The sequence below is a fragment of the Papio anubis genome, chromosome 7, assembly GCF_008728515.1.
Source record: "Papio anubis isolate 15944 chromosome 7, Panubis1.0, whole genome shotgun sequence".
In the NCBI taxonomy this organism is placed as follows: Eukaryota; Metazoa; Chordata; class Mammalia; order Primates; family Cercopithecidae; genus Papio; species Papio anubis.
In genome coordinates, this window is record NC_044982.1 from 45,242,268 (window position 1) to 45,263,339 (window position 21,072).

Below are 21,072 nucleotides of genomic sequence, written 5' to 3' on the forward strand. Positions count from 1 at the left end.
TGATAAGAACCTAAGAGTGCTCACAGTTTTTATTGACCTTTCCATAATCTTTTACTCAAATGACTGAAATCAGTTATCGGCCGAGATATGCAAGCTCAGTATTGATTCCCCATCCCTACTCTCACCCTCAGCCACAAAAACTTGTAGGAAACCTGCACTTAATACCACTGTGTTTCAAGGTCAAGAGTAATAGTCCATTGAGGATTAGATACAGTGTTTACTACAATTACAAAAAATACAGAGACCTTCCTCTGGTTCATCAGAAGCTTTCTCTGGTTCATCAATGCTATGGTTTTATTATCAAGAACCAGGGGGCAGCTGGGCACGGTGGCGCACGCCTGTAATCCCAGCACTTTGGGAGGCCGAGGTGGGTGGATCACCTGAGGTCAGGAGTTTGAGACCATCCTGGCCAACATGGTGAAACCTCGTCTCTACTAAAAATACAAAAATTAGCTGGGCATGGTGGCACACACCTGTAGTCCCAGCTACTGGGGAGGCTGAGGCAGGAAAATTGCTTGAACCTGGGAGGTGGAGGTAGGAGTAAGCCAAGATTGCACCACTGCACTCCAGCCCGGTGACAGGGCGAGACTCTGTCTAAAAAAAAAAGAAGAACCAGAGGGCATTAATAGACAATTGATCTTAGCTGTTGTTATCACAAAGAAGGGCTGGTTTCTCTAAATCCAAAACCAACTTTCTAATTTATATATATTTTATTTTAAAACATATGCACATATACCCTTCTCAGTATAAAAAGCTAGATGTTCTATAAGGGACTTACTGAGATTTGTTTATGGATAAAACTGACATTGGTTATAAGAAATTTAAATTTTTTTCAGGCTAAAATCACTGAAGCCATACTTGGTATATTGTCTTGTTGGAGCAAACACTAAATTATTTCTTAAGGAGAATCTGAGCACAGACAGACAGTCCTTTCTTAGCCTACCTCCAAGCTGAGGTGCAGTGGCCTTCTGTCTACCATATGTCCCTGCTATGTACCTCAGTTTTAATAAGAAGTTGTCAATCCCTCCCTAGCTTGCTGGTTTATTAAAACATATGGCTCTGTATTTAACTGGCAACACGGATGCTCTGTGTGCCAGGAACTTATCAGGATGTTTAATCTTTTTTTTTTTTTCTTCAAGAAATCCTATTAACTGAAGGATGTTTAATCTTGTAACTCACTGCTACTCCTTAACTACTGAACTTTGCGAAATGAGCGATATTTGCAGAGGATTATGTGAAGGACAGCAATGCACTCATTTCTTTTAGGTCCGTTTCAAACTCTGTAAACCACAGAATCCTTGTTCAAACCTTGTCTTTCTTAGAAGTCCAAGGACAGGAGAATGGGATGTTGGGAAGCTGCCCCTCAGAGGACATCTTGGAAACACTGTTAGGTCCTCTAACCCATCCTTAGACATCAGGGCAGAGACCCACAGAATGGCACACCCAGACTGGATCATGGGGCCTCTGAATTGTGCTTTGACCGAGCACCATTCTGTCTCACTCTGGCAGATGTTACAGGAAACAATCCTAAGAACTGACTGAGGTATTTACCGTAAGTATGTTGTTAAAGATGTTATTTTTCCCTGATTTCACACTATCTCCAGGAGAATCCCAAGGAGAACAGAAAATATTTTTCTTATTTATTTATTTATTTATTTGTAAATGGAGTCTTGCTCTGTCGCCCAGGCTGTAGTGCACTGGTGCGATCTCGGCTCACTGCAACCTCTGCTTCCTGGGTTCAAGCAATTCTCCTGCCTCAGCCTTCTGAGTAGCTGGGATTACAGGTGCCCGCAACCACGCCCAACTAACTTTTGTATTTTTAGTAGAGACGAGGTTTCACCATATTGGACAGGCTGGTCTCGATCTACTGACCTTGTGATCCGCCTGCCTCGGCCTCCCCAAGTGCTGGGATTACAGGCGTGAGCCTCTGTTCCTGGCCACATTTTTCCTATTCTTTGAGGCAGAAATCTTTAAAGTTCTGAGCTAATGGCTTCTTTTCTCTCACAGACGCAATGACTTATCCTTTCCCTTCTCTGGCCACAGGAAACTTGAGGCAGCCCTGCAGATAACCACCAGCAAGGCCACAGGATTTCATGGCAGATGCTTCACAAACCAGCTTCTCACTCAGCTCCATTCTATTTTACAAAATATATTCCTTCTGCCTTCACTCTTATGCTGTGAAGTATTTTTTGTATGTTGTTCTATTGTGTAAAGTCACCCTTAATACTTATTTTATTTTTGAGACAGTGTCTCACTCTGTCACCCAGGCTGGAGTGCAGTGGCACGATCATAGCTCGCTGCAGCCTCCACCTCCTGGACCCAAGTGATCCTCCCACCTCAGCCTCCCGAGTAGCTGGGACCACAGGCACACGCCACCATGCCTAACTAATTTTGGTATTTTTTATAAAGACAAGATTTTGCCATGTTGCCCAGGCTGGTCTCAAATTCCTATGCTCAAGCAATCCTTTTGCCTTGGCCTCCCAAAGTCCTGGGATTACAGGTGTGAGCCACTGCACCTGGCCTTGGCAGTTTCCTTGGTAATGACCCTCATGTATTCTAGGTTCATTTTCTGGAATAATACAGAATAAAATCACTCCTTGCCTTTTAAGGATGCTGAAGATGGCTACTATGTTCACCTCAAGATTTTTATGCCCAGCCTATACATGCTTAGTTCCCTGAACTGGTCCTCTTTGGATCTAGATCCTCATCAAGCTGGTACCTTTCCTTTACACATGACTTGGGTTTATAGATGTTCTTATTAAGGAATTTGCTTACCCAGTAATGGCTGAGTGTGGTGGTTCATGCCTGTATCACCTGTAAGGTGATATAGCACTGGTGCCAGAGTTAAAGCTGCGGCAACCAAAAGCCATAGAAACTAAACTTTGGAGGTGCAAAAACCAAGAGCCTTGCTGAAGATGGCCTGCCTGAGCTGCAGAGAGAAGCAGAGGCAACAGACAATGCAGAGAGAAGGGAGCTGCCTGATGACATTCTACTCCTGTGACAGCCAGATCTGCTTCCTTCAATTCTTCCTTCTGTGACATCCCTCATCTCTAAACAATAACAACCTCTTTATCAAAGCTGACTTGAATAAGTTTCCATTCCTTGCATCCCAGAAATTTCCGACTAAGTCAAAGAGAATCGCCAGATGAAATATCAAGCTGAAGTAGGTAAGTGGCTCCCAGAACTCCTATCATCACATCAGAGCCTGCTCTGAGTGAACTTCCTGGTATCATCTACAGTCTTGGTTCCATTAAGATTCCCAAACTTTGGCTTAGAAGTGACACAATGCAGCCATCCTCACAGAACTTTTCCTACAGAAAGAAAACTAAAAATTTAAACACAACCATTACGAATTCAGAGTTAGCATTCAGAGAAAAAGTCAGGGGCCCCTGCAACCCTCCATGGGTATACGATCTCCAGATTGAATATTAACGAGTCAGTATTGATCAGCGCACATGACATAGGTTCCTAGGGTGCTGGACTAAGAGGTGTTTTTGCCTTTGAATCAGTGACCTAGGTAATGGAATTGAAAGTATGTTTATTAAGGCTGGGCACTGCAGCTCATGCCTGTAATCCCAGCACTTTGGGAGGCTGAGGCAGGAGCATCGCTTGAGCTCAGAAGTTCAAGACCAGCCTGGGCAACAGAGCTAGACTCTCTTTCTACAAAAAATTAAAATTTAATTTTTATTTATTCATTTTTCCTGGTGGTTCTGGGGGAAAAATGAAAAAAAGAGAGCATGCATATTTGGCTTATTGATGATCTCACACAGGGAAGGACATCTAAGCATGTCTTTGTTGGATACCTCGGTTTTCCTAGAGGATGTCACCCCTCCCTTCCTAGTTTATGGCTGTTATATATGGCTTTGCTCTGATGTAGCAACAGATATTTATTCAATTTTAAAATCTGATAACTTTCTGAAATTTTTGAAATGTTTAATTATTTACCTGATAAATAAGAAATTTCCAAAGTTTCAAATAGATATAGTCACTATGCAGAGGATAAAGCCAGTCTGAAGTCGCTGAGGTGAAGACTTCCCCAAACCAGTGAGTTTCACTACACTGGGGACAGAGGATGGCAGAGGAGGTGGCTTCTAGCCTCAAAAGATTGGCAGGCTCCAAGACACTGTCATGGTGTCCCCCTCCCTCTTCCAGTCCTCACTTTGGATATAAACCCTTCTCACTGGCCACACTGGGCAGTCTAATTCAGTTTCTCTCTTTTTTTTTTTTTCCTTGAGACAGAATCTCACTCTGTCGCCCAGGCTGGAATGCAATGGCACGATCTCAGCTCACTGCAACCTCCACCTCCCAGGTTCAAGCAATTCTCATGCCTCGGCTTCCCGAGTAGCTGGGATTACAGGTGTGCACTACCATGCCTAGGTGATTTTGTATTTTTAGTAGAGATGGAGTCTCGCTATGTTGGCCAGGCTGGTCTCAAACTCCTGGCCTCAAGTGACCTGCCTGCCTTGGCCTCTCAAAGTGCTAGGATTACAGGTGTGAGCCATTGGGCGTGGTCCTAATTCACTTTTGAGTCAACCCCTCTCTTCTTACCAGTATGGAGCTCTTCCTTTCCCTCTATCTCAATTCTGTCACCTAACTTGTCCTCTGCCTGTTCTGGTGTTGCTCTCCTGCCAACTCACCAAGCACAACCCCTACAGCCAAACTCTACCCACGAAATTCAAGTCCAACCCTATCCTTGCTGGTTTATCCTTTTTTTTTTTTCTTTTCTTCTTCTTTTTTTTTTTTTTTTTTTTTTTTTTTTTGAGATGGAGTCTTGCACTGTTGCCCAGGCTGAAGTGCAGTGATGTGATCTCAGCTCATTGCAACCTCTGCTTCCCGGGTCCAAGCGATTCTCCTGCCTCAGCTTCCCGAGTAGCTGGGATCACAGGTGCATGCCACCACGCCTGGCTAATTTTTGTATTTTTAGTAGAGACAGGGTTTCTCCATATTGGCCAGGCTGGTCTCTAACTCCTGACTCAAGTGATCCACCTGCCTTGGCCTCCCAAAGTGCTGGGATTACAGGTGTGAGTCACTGCACCCTGCCAACTGTCTTTTAATCTGGCCATCCCATACCTAATGCCTCTGCTGTTTAAGACCTTGTTACCCATCTCAGTCCCATTTTTCACTTTATACTGCCCCCTGCAACTGAACTCAACCCACCCAACTGTGCTCACAGTTTGCCCCCCCTTTTTTTTTTGATATGGAGTTTTGCTCTTGTCACCCAGGCTGGAGGGCAATGACACGATCTCGGCTCCCCGCAACCTCTGCCTCCCGGGTTCAAGTGATTCTCCTGCCTCAGCCTCCCGAGTAGCTGGGATTACAGGCATGTGCCACCACACCCGGCTAATTTTGTATTTTTGGTAGAGATGGAGTTTCTCCATGTTGGTCAGACTGGTCTCGAATTCCCGACCTCAGGTGATCTACCTGCCTCAGCCTCCCAAAGTGCTGGGATTACAGGTGTGAGTTCACCCTCTCCTTGACCACTGTTCTGCAGTAAGTTAGTGACAAAGAACCAACACACCGCTGCAGGGAGTGGAGAGAATTCGCTTCTGTCTTTTGTGCCTCTGGAGCTTACAGTGCTAGTTAACTAAAGTTTCTCTGCATCTTCCACTAGGGGGTACCACTCCATAACTTTTGAAACAGGAAGCCTGCTGAATGCAGTTCTTAATAAAAAATGAAGTCCAGGCACACTGAATTTTTTTAAAACTTTTCTGAGCACATGCTGTAATTTTATGAAGCAATTTAATTTGATTCTTTTTAAATAAAAGCTGCCCCATGGGCAGAGTAATAGGCAACAATCTTGAGCAGTATAAACCTATATAAGGGAATGCCAATTAAAATCCCAGGTTCTGTTACAGTAAGATAAATAGTCATGAATTAAATGAACTAAATGCAAAAACTGAGAACAGCCAGACAAGTGAAGTTATTTTTATTTTAGCAAGAGAAATGAGCATGCTAAACAAAAGTTGGCTTTAAAACAAAAGCTTTTGTAAAAACAAAAATACAAGCAACTCAGCTGTTCCTGGGACTCTGTGTAAATGGAACAGAATTTGCTTATCTTTGGGGTGTTAAGAGAAGATCTGCAACAATAAACACTGGTTCAAGGTTAACATTTTTGGGGTTTTTTGAGAAGGAAATATGCCAAGGCCTTACAGTGTAGCGTGGTTGAAGATGCAGGACGTTGGAATTAAGCTGACCTTTGAATCCCTCATCTCCCCATTACAACTATGAGAACTCAGGCAGCCTCCATTGCACTGGCTTTAATCTTAGTTTTGCATCAGTTCATTGAGTATGATAATTGTACCGAATGCCCCCATTTGTGTATGAATTAGACAGGACAATGTACATGACATGCTTACACAGTGACTCTAAGCTCTGGCTCACAGAGGGCACTCAATAAATGATAGCTATTATTCAGTGAGTCATTGTAAGGAAGACGAGGAACAAAAATCTTTGCTTAAAAAAAGACACACTAACAATCATTTTGCAGATATGATTGCCGATAAGCAATTATGAGAACAGAGAAGTTAAGCAAATTGACCAAGGTCACATAGTTATATCCTAAGGAACTTTCAGGGTAGAATCTGAACTTCCTTAAGGTTGGGCCAGCATTCTTTCCCCTATCCTATACTATTCTCCTAATATCTGAGAGTTTATTGGCATAGACTAAATATATTCTGTGGTTAGCTCTTCGTTTTGTTGGCAAATTTTTAGTGAAAGTATCAAAGTATATACATTGGTGTGGCAGTGTAAATATGACTCTAGCAATATGTATTTTTAAAGAGTTTGACCTTTAAGTCCCTTTCCTACTTTTAGAAATTTATCCTAAAGAAAAAAATCTGAAAGAAAACGTTAGGGGGAAAGGGAGACACAAAGTTTTTTTTTAAAAGTGTTATATGTAAAAAAGATGGTCACTATCATATTCTTTGGAATACTGAAAAACTGGATATAACCTACATGTCCAACAACAGTTAAATATGATAGACCTATGAATTATGGCACCATTAAGGAACATAGAAAATATTTATTTCAATCTTCATCTCATTCCAAAATGAGGTAATTTGACAACTAGAATAATTGTGTATATATCTTAATTACAACCTATTAAAAATTACATATTTACATGGATAAAGTCTGGGAGATAAAATGAAAAAAAAATGAAGTAATTTTAGCAGTATTTGGACTAGAAATGCCTTTTTTCTTTTCCTTTGTTCTTAATAATACTGATACAAAAAAAAAGAATTGTTTAGAGTGAACTTGTTTCTTATTTTACTGGTATTAAAGAGTTTACATGATCCAAGTGTCCTTTAATACATCACAACATGTGTAATAAAATGAGAGACATGAGATCTGAACCTTCCTTACATAGTGAACTCTGAGGAACGTGACAACATATATCTGTATCAGTCTTCCACCTCTCGGAACTTATGAGCTGGAAGGGGAAATATAGTGTATATGTGGACCTTGGTACAGCTTCACCTTCAAGATCTTTAACACCCCATCTCATACCAGTACTTTTTCCTCCCAGTTTTCACGGCACTTGCCAATTAACATCATTAGGACTGCCAATCTACCAGTATCTTCTTTTTCTTTTGATCCACAGGATTGGTTTCATTTTCTTCGCCATTCAGATTAACTACTAAGGTGCATCACTTTAGCTACCCCTCCACAAGGACTGCAATACCTCGAATTTTTTATCTTTCAAATTCATCTGCCCTGAAAACCACCATATGCTGGTCACACTCAGTCATTTCTTTCTCCCAGCCTGAGGTGCAGGAGCCCAATGCCCAGCTGCATTCTGCAGAGGGCATTTTTATCACCCTGCCCTCTTGTTTCAGAGGTGAGATAACCCTGCACCTGTTATCTGAAACCAGTGGGTCTGGCTGGTGGATCAGCATCTCCAGCCTGCTCCTGCCTTTGAACCATCACTGAGCTTACCACCCTTCTTTTCATCCTCATCTGCACGATTATCTTTTTCTCTCAGAATAAACACTTCTCTGACCTCTATAAAAGAAGCCTTTCCTTTAGGATACATGCTCTTCTAGACAGTTATCACTTGCCTTTCTCTTTCCCTTTCCACAGATTTCTAAAAATGGGCTTTCTCCTTTTGAATCTCAGTCTCTCTTTTTTTTTTTTTTTTGAGACAGGGTCTTGTTCTGTTGTCCAGGCTGGAGTACAGTGGTGCAATCAGAACTCACTGCAGCCTTGACATCCCTGGTTAAAGCGATCCTCCCACCTCAGCCTCTTGAGTAGCTGGGGCCTCAGGCACATGCCACCACACCCAGATCATTTTTTAAATTTTTTGTAGAGACAACATCTCCTTATATTGCCCAGGCTAGTCTCAAACTGCTGGGCTCAAGTGATCCTCCTGCCTTGGCCTCCTGAAGTGCTGGAATTATAGGCGAGCCACCATGCCCAGCAAGACCTCATCTCTAAAAAAAAAAAAAAAAAGAGTGTCTTCCTATCTTGCTATCTACTTCCCCTTCCCTGCACCTGATGATAACTTGATTCCTGCCACACAAACCACCCAAAGTGTTCCCACAAAAGTCAAACCCCATAGTTCCTTTTCATTTATCTCACTTGAACCCTCAGCTGTGTTTAACTCTGTTGACCATTCCTTGTCTTTAAACATTCTCTTTTGACTTTGAAAATCTGTCACGGAATGAATAAACTAGTACCTTTAGGTCATCCAAGGATAGGAGAAAAGGAGGAAAGGCTCTGAGCTCAAGAATGGGGCTTGCACTTTTAGGGTGTGGTGGTGATCTACTAGAAAAAGACTTAAGATTTACCAGATAGGCTTGGTGTGATGGCTCACACCTATGATCCCAACAATTTGGGAAGCTGAGGCAAAAGGATCTCTTGGGCTCAAGAGTTTGAGACAAGCCTGGACAACTGAGGGAGACAACTCTCTCTCAAAAAAAAAAAAAAAAAAAAAAAAAATCTACTAAAGTTGTGAAAACTGAATTCCTTCCTAGAGGCTAGTTTTGTGGACTAGTGATTCAATGATACAGGGGTGGGTGGAACTCAACCATAATGATACAAAGAACTATTTATTCTTTATCGAAAAAAATGGTGAATGGAGACTGAATCACACTATGGGAACTTGTTGAGAATTTTGGAACTTCCTCTCTTGGGGTATGATAAGAAGTGAGGGAATTGAAATTCAAGTCACTTGAATTTCCCTCAGTCTTCTCTAATACCTAAAGTTTCCAACTTGCATTCATTTAACAACATGGAATCAATGTTCCAGTATTAAAACAATATTACTTTTTAATTTTAGTGTGACTTATAGAGTGCAATTTGATACTTAATTACACCCTATGATAAATAGATATTATTGGCTATTTTGCTTCTTACTCCTAATATGTCCCCTATCAGACTGCAAATGCCTTGAGGTCAAAGGTCCTTTTTTGTCTAATTAGCATAGGACTGAATACCTGGAAGATGCTAACAAAATTCCTCTGTTCAATTTAATACGCATTTTAACTTTCCAAGTTTCAGTGGGTTTTGAATGACTCCTGAATACACTATATTATGCTAGGTGTAGTGTAATAGAGAAAACATTTGTATTACTTGCATTTTACAAGCTGGAGGAGAAGCAAGAACACAATACCTAGGGAAGATTTAGTAAGAAATCAGAATGTCCCAATACCCCCTTGGTATATGTTATACCAACCTAGATTTTAAAAAAAGCAAGCCAGAATCCCACACAACCTAGGGAGCTAATTTGAGTTCTTTTTATAATAAATCCTATAAATTCTTGTAGTTCACCTCCTTAGGCCAGACACTCCAGATTTCTTTGTGGATAGCAGCTAAGTCTCCTGGGACCTTGGATTGGGCCTTTCTCTAGTCAGGCAAATAATCTGAAAAGAAAACAAAATCACATGTAGTCCAGCACATTTCTTCCTTTCTTGGTTTCTCCACCAGCTAGAGAGTTATTTAAAGGCTCTGAACCTCTCCAGCCTTTGATTATTTTTAAGGATCATTTTATTTTTAGAGAACTTTCCACATTTCCTAGTTATACAGCCAGACTGGGTGATCTGGCCAGAAAATCATTTTCCCTTAAAAAAAAAAAAAAAAAAAAAAAGCTAAAATTTGAACACAGGCGTTGAATTCGAAACAGATTTATCACAACGTAATTCCCCGGACACTCCCAACTTGAGACTGAAAGCTGGGCGAAAGGGTTTTCTGAAGCTAACCTAAAAGACAAAATGGTCTAAAGTCACCTTTTCCCCGCAAATAACAGGGGATTAACAACCTGAAATCTTCAGGCCTCCCGGACCATGGTGCAAGCCCTCAGCAGAGGAGGCCCGAGCGCCTTTTGATTTCGGGAGACTGGTCCAGGAAATCCAGTCACTTGGAAGGCGAAAGAGAAGGTGGTACCTGAGCCAGGTATGAGCCACTCAGAGGCAGTCCGGGGCCGCCACTCACCTTGGAGAGGAGGAGCTGGAGTCCCATGACCCGGACTGAGAGGAAAGGCGAGACTGAGTCTACCAGGTGAGGTAAAAAACACCCACCTGCTCACCTCGGAAGGGGCGAGCGAGGTGCGGCTCCCGGTGACCCGCGACGGTGGAGCGCACCTGGGCGGAGGCGGAACTGGGGGGTGTGGGCACTGCTTGTAGGGCCTGGAACTAAACTCACCTGTGAGGGAGGCAGAGGCGGGGCCCGGGCAAAAACCCACCTGAGCCGGCTGGAAACCCACCCGCGAGCAGTCCCCAGGCTCGCGCGGCGGGGCCCCCCTCGGTCAGCCCACGCGTCGGTCCCCGCACGGCCGCCATGACCTGGAGCGCCACGGCCCGGGGCGCCCACCAGCCCGACAACACCGCCTTCACGCAGCAGCGCCTCCCAGCCTGGCAGCCGCTGCTGTCGGCCAGCATCGCGCTGCCGCTCTTCTTCTGCGCGGGCCTGGCCTTCATTGGCCTGGGCCTGGGCCTCTACTACTCCTCCAACGGCATCAAGGAGCTGGAGTACGACTACACCGGCGACTCGGGCACCGGCAACTGCTCGGTGTGCGCCGCGGCTGACCAGGGCCGCGCGCCGCCGCCCCCCTGCTCGTGCGCCTGGAACTTCTCGCTGCCCGAGCTCTTCCAGGGCCCCGTGTACCTCTACTACGAGCTGACCAACTTCTACCAGAACAACCGGCGCTACGGCGTGTCCCGCGACGACGAGCAGCTGAGCGGGCTGCCCAGCGCGCTGCGCCACCCTGTCAACGAGTGCGCCCCCTACCAGCTCAGCGCGGCCGGCCTGCCCATCGCGCCCTGCGGCGCCATCGCCAACAGTCTCTTCAACGACTCCTTCTCGCTTTGGCACCAGCGCCTGCCAGGCGGGCTCTACGTCGAGGTGCCGCTCGACCGCTCCGGCATCGCCTGGTGGACCGACTACCACGTCAAGTTCCGCAACCCGCCGCTGGTCAACGGCAGCCTGGCGCTGGCCTTCCAGGGCACAGCGCCCCCGCCCAACTGGCGCCGGCCGGTCTACGAGCTCAGCCCCGACCCCAACAACACCGGTTTCATCAACCAGGACTTCGTGGTGTGGATGCGCACTGCGGCGCTGCCCACGTTCCGCAAGCTGTATGCGCGCATCCGCCAGGGCAACTATTCGGCCGGGCTGCCGCGGGGCGCCTACCGCGTCAACATCACCTACAACTACCCGGTGCGCGCGTTCGGCGGCCACAAGCTCCTCATCTTCAGCAGCATCTCGTGGATGGGTGGCAAGAACCCCTTCCTCGGCATCGCCTACCTGGTCGTCGGCTCCCTCTGCATCCTCACCGGCTTTGTCATGCTGATCGTCTACATTCGCTACCAGGACCAGGACGACGACGACGAGGAGTGATTCCAGCTTTCCAGGGATCCTTCCTGCTTCTTGCCAAAACTCTTTCGAGCTTCTTCTGGCATCTCCTCCTCGCCCCTGGCCCAATTCCAACCTCTCCTCGCTTTTCCTCCCTTTGTGAATGAGGGGATCAGAGAAGGGAATTACCCCCTTGCTCTTGGGGGGCTCGCTAGACTGTCTTGCCGCGGGGACTGCAGAGTGAAACATCATTGCAAACTCTTCCCACCTCCTTCACGACACCGAGTTGCCATGTGAGGTTCTTCAAGTTTGAGAACGGAAGGGATCCCTATGGAGACTCCTGTTCAACCCCTATCAGAGGAAGAGATTGAGAGACCTAGCAATGTGAAGTAACTAAGATCAGGCAGCTGCAAGTGACTCCTGACTCTTGAGTCTAGAGCTTTTGCCACTACAATACTGTGGTTTTCTTTTCTTTGGTGAGGGGAGTGGGTTGGAATGGAGAGTGAGGCCCACAAATTACCTGCAGAGATGTGGAAGCGTGAGGGAGAACATGCTTGTTAAATATGCAGGTAGATTAGGAGACACCAACCAGAGATTCAGTCACAGTAAGGCTGGGATGAGACCCTCGAAGCTGTGTTTTAACAAACTCCTCTGGAGAGTCCCATACTCCCTCAAATTTGGGAATCACGACCCTGAACCAGGTTGGGCCTGAAGCAGTCAACTGAGTTCACTTTTTTGGATAGTAATTTGTTCCCAGGGGCAGTGACAACCATGATGTTCCAGGTTTGGTCTGGCACTCTGCCTTGAACGTAGGAAGCTCTTGATAACTTGTGGAATGAATTTTTAAAAAATCACTATCTCGGGGAAACTAGTTGGCATACAGAGTTGTAGGACAGGGTTTATGTTATTCATTTAATATTTTAGTATTTTGGTATAAAAGCAAACAGGCAAACTTTGCCAGGTACTGTGTAGAAACTCGAAAATGTGAGGCCAGTTTGTACAGTTCAGAGGAAATGCTTTAACGTAGAATCAGACAGCTGGAAGAGATCTTCGAGGGAAAGTAAGTTCCCTAAAGTCACATCTATGTCTCCTAGCTCAATCTTCTTTATCATTTAGTGTGCGTGTGTGTGTGTGTGTGTGTGTGTGTGTGTGTGTTTAGAAAGGGCTTCATACCTTTTCCCTTGTATCTGGAAAAAAATTTATCTTTTCAAATGAAATCTGTTGATTCCTAGTAATCATATTTGAATCAGTGCTAAGGCATATATAGTCTTTTATGTAAACTAGAATCTTAAGATTATTTGAACCTTTGAGATGACGTTAAAACTCAACTAAAATCATTCAATTGATTTTGATTGACTAACATCAATCAATATGTTTAAAGTTATTCTAAGAAGCAATCGTTTTATTTTTAAAAAACCTTGTGTGGCAAAATAACTTTAAAAAAAACCCCTTTGTGATATCATCTTACCAGTTTATTTGTAAACGCAAACAGTTATTTGGTATTTGTCAGAATTCTTCAGTGCCTGCTATTAAGCTATTTTCCAATTATTAATTTGATTATACTCATTCACTTAAGGCAGTGCAAGATCTTGAAGTATTTTTTTTAGCAGTTAAGTAATATTGAATTGTATTGAATAGTTTACATAGTTTATTCTAGTCTTTGAAAATTACTGAACAATGAACAATGTGCATGTCATTGACATCTGCCTTAGAACTTCTGGGACAATCCTGAGTCAAGATATTCTATCCCATTATTTGCATATACCAAAAACACTTTGTTAATTCAATGTGTTGGCCTCCCAACTCCTGAACATGACACAATTTTATTATTAGATTTTGTATGGTGATTTTAGGCTATGAAAATATGATCATTATATGTACATAGAGAAATTTTTATTTGTTACAAATGTTTGAGCAGCTCACTAGCCCAGCCCTCCTCTATTTTGGGTAGGAGAATTTACTACATTTTTTACTATGTAGCTGAGAGCAACATGTATTTTGTTATTTTTAGAATGATCAGTATATTGCTATAAAATGTTAAATGAGGCTATGAAAGTTAAAGTATTCTGATTCTGATTAAATTAATGAATGTGGTTCCAGGCCCTGTTCTCCGGGTTTTTGAGAGAGAATAAAGGTTATGTTTGTCTTACCTTTGTTATCGACTTTGCTTGATTCTTTTGAACTATGATCTTAAAGGCACAAACAGCACTAGCCACTTTGCTAATTTCTTAATAGCAGATTTACACTGCAGCAAGAAAACTATCTTTTATAATAACATTCAGTTAAAATGAACTCAATTCATTGTTGACTTCCTAAAACAGAATTTGAACTTTATCAACCTCAACATATATATAAACTAGATAGTCCTCAAATACTGTTTGAATTTAATAAATGTCAATTTAAAATTTTTTGTAGTGTTAAAAGTTATTAAAGAATGTGATCATAGTAGTCTTCTGCATTTTACTTGAATTATAAATTGCAATTATTTATTGGATATTTTGGACTTCAAAGCAGCAGAAACTTTAAAACTGAAGTGGGATACATTTTCCTGCAATGATCCCTTGTGCTGTAGCCTTTTGTCTGGTGTCTCAGGCTTCTTGTTGGCCTGAATTCCCTTGTTGCCCAGTAAATGTTCCCTGGCTGGAGGTATCTTCGGGAAGTGAGATAGAAAAGAGTGAACCTCAACAATTGGACTGGAAATGAGCTTTGACCTAACTTTGTAAAATAAAAGCACAAAAGAGAAAGTAAAGTAGTTGGTGAGAGCTCCTAAAACAGTAGTATGTCACTGTATTTCCTCAGATGGTTAAAAAAATTAAAACAGTAATATGACACGAAAGATTTTCCGGGTATCTCCACAATCAAATCAACTAACCAATTTGCTCAGTATAAAATCATTATTGTTATTATTTTTGAGACAGAGTCTCACTGTGTTGCCCAGGCTGGAGTGCTATAATGTGACCTTGGCTGACTGCAACCTCCGTTTCCCGGGTTCAAGAGATTCTCATGTCTCAGCCTCCCAAATAGCTGAGATTACAGGTACACACCACTATGCCCAGCTAATTTTTTTGTACTTTTAGTAGAGATGGGGTTTCACCATGTTGGTCAGGCTGGTCTTGAACTTCTGACCTCAAATGATCTGCCCTCCTTGGCCTCCCAAAGTACTGAGATTACAGGTGTGAGCCACCAAACCTGGCATATGTAATTATTAAAATTCAGAGACAGACTAAAAGTCTGGAATTTCCTTTAGAGCAAATACCACTTCATAATATATAATCAAAACCCTTTCTACCTTACTTAAAATCTGTTGCCGTCTTCCTGTCATGGGAGATCTCAACAATCTTGAGTTAACTCTCAGAGCTGCTGGTAGAGCTGCAAGGTCATCAACTAGTTCCCTATATGCCCTTGGATATAAGAAGTCCAAGGGCATATACATAATTAAAAAGTAAATTCCCGGCCAGGCGTGGTGGCTCATGCCTGTAATCCCAGCACTTTGGGAGGCCGAGGTGGATGGATCAGTTGAGGTCAGGAGTTCGAGACCAGCCTGGCCAACATGGTAAAACCCCGCCTCTACTAAAAATACAAAAATCAGCCAGGCGTGGTGGTGGGCGCCTGTAGTGACTGCTACTCAGGAGGGTGAGGCAGGAGAATTGCTTGAACCTGAGAGCCAGAGGTTGCAGTAAGCCGAGATCATGCCACTGCACTCCAGCCTGGGTGACAGAGTGAGACTCTGTCTTTAAAAAAAAAAAAAAAATTCCCTCTTCTGTTATTTTTATTGGACATTTCTTTGTGTACCAGACTTTTTTCTCTCTACCTAAAACAGAGCTGGCTGACTTTAGATGGCAATTTTTTAAAAAAAATTAACTTTAACTTTTTTCCCCAAGAGAATGTCTCTTAAGTCTCCTCCAACCAAAACAGAGTAGTTTTAAAAGAGTCATTAAGAAGGTCTTCATGAGCCTGAAGTATATTAAGGTCCCAAAGAGATTCTTACATCAGAGCAGCAGTTCGTCAGGAGTTTGCCAATTTTTCTAATAGTGTTGATGCTATGTACACAGGCATCCTCCATTATTTACCTGATTGTTAGCAATACAATACACTGACAACGCGTATTCAGGAAAAAATGTGTCCCCACTGCTTTGCCACCTTGCATTAAGATTGCCGTCATTAGCGGTACTCATGTCAATTAGGTTACCAGAGCACACCAGCATTCCTTTATTTAATGTACTTTGTTGTCCAAGTTCACTTAGGACAGAGAAAAATCCTGTGGCAATGAAACCCAACATAAACTTTGGGGGTTGTAGGGAGACAGGAGAGGAGAATAAAGGGAAAGATGAGGTCTGAAGCATGAGGCATTTTTCTGGAGAAGCAGGATACCTAGAAGGCAAGGGATTGGCAGCAAAGGAAACCCATGATGAGGGCAGGGCTCACCACCAGGACTCATTGATGACAAGGCCTTTGAGAAATTTAGTAAGCGAATGGTGGCTCACCTCTTTCTGAACCCCTTGGCTTGTCTTTTTGATCAATTTGAGTGTGATTTATCTTTTTCTTTAGAAGCAAAAGGTATTACTGTCAAGAACCTTAGCTAATAGCCTTGCCCTCTACATTGAGCTCTTAACTAAGTTCCTATTATAGTGGCTGAAACCTTACATTACCGATGAAAACTGTAAATGATGTGTCATTAATAATGATACTTTGTTCTTCTAAAAGGCCTTTGTTCTGAAAGTCCGAGGTGCTTAACACTACGTGGTCTCATTAATCTTATCCATCAAAATGCATGAAGTGTTAGAAAGTCATCAAGACCAATGAGGTAGAAATACATTCCTTTATATTTTGCTCAGTTTTGTACAGAACTCTATAAAAGTAAGTAATGTTCTAAAAAAAATAGGAAGCGTAACTTCTGGATGAGGCAATGACAATCATTGGAATGGACTATGAGTATTTTCAAAGGAAGACCTGATTAATTCTTGTTATTTTAATAAGTAAAAGACATCTCCAATTTTTGTTAAAGAATCCAAAATGGGAAAGGAAACATTTCCTATTCATGCTAAGTGACAGCATGTAAAACAGTTTCTACTCTTTTTGTTTTTTCCTATAGGTCTTGAAGGATGAAGGCTTATCTGTTATTTCAATGTTGTTTACAAACAACTGAATTGTGGTCTTAAGTTTTACTTAGATGAGCTAATTAGCTCATATATTCCCTTTCACGTATCTTTAAGAACATTACTGAACATCATACATATAAGTGGCATAATCTGTGTCTCCAACCCTAACTTCTTTCCAAACTCACATTTCCAAAAACCTCTTGAACACATCTGAATGCCCTCCCTATAGGTACCAAAACTTCTGTGTGGGCCATACTAACTTCATCGGCCACTTCTCCAAACCCATCCTTCCAAGAATAGCATCAGATGCTGAAAATGACTCCTGTATCCACTCAAGGACCCCTGAATTGCCTCCCTGACTTCTTCCTTTCTGTTTCCTCTTAGAATCAACCTAGTTATCAGATCCTGTTGCTTCTATATTCCAAATGCACTTTCAGTCAATTCTCTTATCACTTCCCTGGCCCAGGGCTTTGCTATTTTTCTTCTGAAAGTTGGAGAAGCCTCCTTCCCGGGCTCCAGTTTATTTTCCACACCACAGCCACAATGAGCTACACAAAACAAGTCTCATCATGTTACCCCTCAATGCAAAATCGCTCATGTCTACCTACAGCCTACAGGAGAAAGTAAACTCCTCAGCAGGACATACACACCTTCATGGTTGGCCTCGTTCTAAGTCTTCATCCACTTTTCCTCCAACACCCCACCGAATTCCAGCCATATTGAATGATTTGAAGAGGCCCTAACCTCTGTGTCTTTGCTTATGCTGGTCTTGCTCCTCCACCTGACCACCAGAATCTACTCATTCATTCTTCCTTAAGACTTGACTCCGTATTTTCATCCTCTGTGAAGTTCTTTGCAAGTCTTCTTTGCCTCTCCCACACCCTGTCCTTATGCTAGTCCTCTCTTGGTACTCACTCCATTTCTTTCTGGAGCATTTGCCATGTGCCTAGAAGCTGATTATTCATTTATCTATCTCCATATTCAGGCTGCTAGTCCCACGAGAGCTGATAATTTTTTTCTCATTCATCCTTATTATTGCCAGTGCCAAGTACCATAACGAGCACATGATGGGTCCTCAAACATGTGTTGAATGACAACTAGGAAACCAATGACTCCACTACTTTCTTACCACTGAACATTTTATTTCTTACAATATAGATGAATGCATAGAAAATAATTCAGGAAATTATTGGATGCAGAGCTGCATCTAATAATGTAAGATGCAGAGATGGCACTCTAAACATTGAAAATCTTAAAGAGAGCTGAGAATGCACATATATTCTTAACAGCATGGAAATGCTCAGCGTATTCCATCTGGATAACTTAAACATACAGTCAGGTTTTCCTCCATAAATTAATTTGCAGAAATGAATAGCAGATGGGTTACATTAGTTCATTGATAGTGAGGATAGTTACTTTATGCTCAAAAGTAATCAATATCTTTCCTATTAAACTCCAGTATGTTAATGAATGTTCACATTTTTGTGGTGCTTCTTTGTGAAAGAGAATTTTTTACTTACTGTAATATTCTATAATAAAATGTAAATAAACATTGCTTTCCCCTGCCAGGTAATTACCCCAGAATCCATTTAAATGAAAGTAGTATTTGCAGAGAAATACCCAGAAAGGAAGGAAGAAAATAAATGGAATCGTAGTTGTCCCATTTGCTGGCTGGTGTTTGGTTTATAACATTTGGCACATCTTGATATCTACATAATAGTAGTTTTAAAGCCATAAATAATATTTTACAGAGGTCACACCATAGTTATTTAAGTTCAGGGGTTTATTTCCCTGAGCACTAAGTAGCTATGAATGAATTATGTTTGGTCTGATCTGCCACAGAAGGGCCATAAACCTCCAACTCATAGCAAACCGCGGAATATTACTTCAATACGTCAGGAAAAATGTACATGTAAAAGAATAATGCATGATAAGGGAAAGGTATTTTTTTTTTAAGTAATATATGTTACTGGGCAGGAGCTATAAAATTTTGTTATGTTAAACTTTCCTCTGATTCTGGAAAACAAGTTAAGACATGGCTTTGCATTGTCTGCCCTCAGCCAGTAAAGCAGGCTGTGGAACCAGAGGAGGGACCCAGGAAAGAGAATCCAGCGCTGAGTAAGGAACAGTTTCTCCTCCCTGCACCTCCAATAGCTGAAAACAAAGAAAAGTTGCAAGATCACAAGAGGTGATTTTATCAACTTTTTGTTACTGCCAGCATTCTTTTTCAATGACTCCCAGGCAAGTGTTTTTGTAGATACTCAGAAGCAAGGGTGCAGACCATTTTTAGCCTTAAGATGCAATTCACTTTAAAAATGAAATCTATGGGCCAGGCGTGATGGCTCATGCCTGTAATCCCAGCACTTTGGGAGGCCGAGGAGGGTGGATCACCTGAGGTCAGAAGATCGAGACCAGCCTGGCCGACATGGTGAAACCCTGTCTCTACTAAAAATACAAAAACTAGCCGGCTGTGGTGGCGCATGCCTGTAGTCCCAGCTACTCAGAAGTCTGAAGCAGGAGAATCGCTTGAACCTGGAAGGTGGAGGTTGCAGTGAGCCTAGACCACGCCATTGCATACTAGCCTGGTTAACAGACTGAGACACTGAGACTCTGTCTCAAAAAAAAAAAAAGAAGAAGAAAGAAATCTACTTAAAATTCTGTTGAGCACATACAGCTTACCAGACATCACACTAAGTGATTTCCCTTGGTTTACTCATGTCATCTTTAAACACCCCTAATATTATCCCCATTACGCAAATTCAGAAACAGAGGTTTGGAGAGAGAAAGAAATTGGTCCAGTGTTATGCAGCTGGTTGGGGACAGCCAGGATTCCAGCTGAGGGCAATGTGACTTCAGAAGCTCCCTGGCTATTCAAGTCAGCAATGACAAAACAAATAGCTGCCATTTGTTGAGCACTTTCCAGGCAATGTTCTAAGTGCTTTGCCTATCACATTGTATTCCTCACAACAATCCTATGAAGTAGGTACTAATATTAACTGCATTTCACAGATGAGGAAGCCAACTTCAGAGAGGTTAAATTACTAGTCTAAGGCAGCACAGGTAGTCAGGAGAGCCAGAATTTAAACCAGATTGGGCGACTGAGATGCTCGCTAAAGGAGTCAACTTCTCATCCTCTGATTTTCTTTTAGTTTTTATGCAAATAATGATTAACCATGAATGTTAAGACTAAATCTGTGAAGGAACAAGAATAGTCAAGACAGCCCTGAAAAAGAACTGGAGTTGAAGGTGTGAGAAGGTGGAGGGGGATTTCACTTGACCTACCAGAAGTGAAGACTTAATTGGAAAGCTTCAGTGACTTGGACAGGGTGATTTTAGTGTAGGGTAGACAAGTAGACCAATGGAACAGAATAGAGAGAAATTCATACTATAATGAAAAACACAGAAAAGATAACAATTTAGGAAAGTGGTTACCCCTGGGAGAGAAGGGGTGAATGGCGGCAGGGAGAGCAAACAGGTGTATCAAAGTACTGGTAATACTGTGGGAGGTGGGTACACTAGTGTCCATCTTGCTATTATTCCTTAAGTTGTGCACACATTGTTATACACCCTTTAGCACTGATAAAATAATAACAGTCTGGGGGATTTACTCTGTGCTGATGAAAATGTGGGCAGGGAGTCTAAGACTTACACTTTCATGACACCTTTACTTGTTTGTGTTTTTGTTTGTTGAGACAGGGTCTTGCTCTGCCACCCAGGCTGCAGTGCGGTGATGCAATCACAGCTCACTGCAGCCATGACCTCCTGGGCCCAAGTGATCCTCCCACCTCAGCCTCCCGAGTAGCATGAACTACATGCATGTGACATCACACCCAGCTAATTTTTAAATTTTTTTGTAGAGACAGGGTCTTGCTATGTGGGCCTCGTTGGCCTTCAACTCCTTATGCAGTCCTCCCTCCTCAGTCTCCCTAAGTGCTAGGATTACAGGTGTGAGCCATCACATCATGATACCTTTAGAATGTACTTTTTTCTGTGTTGCATCCAGTGCTTCTATGGACTCAAGTAATGCACAAGGTTAGAATAATTCATTCCTAAGCATTTGCAACCTCATTAAGAAATTTGGATAATTTTAAAATGTGTTTTCTTTAAGTTGAAAAACAAAAATGACATTAGGTGAACTACTGCCCAGTGCACTTCATTTTAATGGAAAGTTCAAAAGAACACAGGCGCC

The 21,072-nt window shown here is 42.5% G+C and overlaps 1 protein-coding gene across 1 annotated transcript; it reads left to right on the forward strand.

The window, feature by feature from the left end:
- The first annotated feature begins 10,459 nt into the window (after positions 1-10,459).
- On the forward strand, positions 10,460-13,933 carry TMEM30B (transmembrane protein 30B). The gene has a single exon (XM_021941882.2). The coding sequence runs from the start codon at positions 10,774-10,776 to the stop codon at positions 11,827-11,829; it is 1,056 nt and encodes a 351-aa protein (XP_021797574.1). The 5' UTR covers positions 10,460-10,773; the 3' UTR covers positions 11,830-13,933.
- The last annotated feature ends 7,139 nt before the right edge of the window (positions 13,934-21,072 follow it).

What these genes read in the sequence shown, in the direction of transcription:
- TMEM30B (XM_021941882.2), top strand. Translation starts at nt 10,774, where the DNA reads ATGACCTGGAGCGCCACGGCCCGGGGCGCCCACCAGCCCGACAACACC.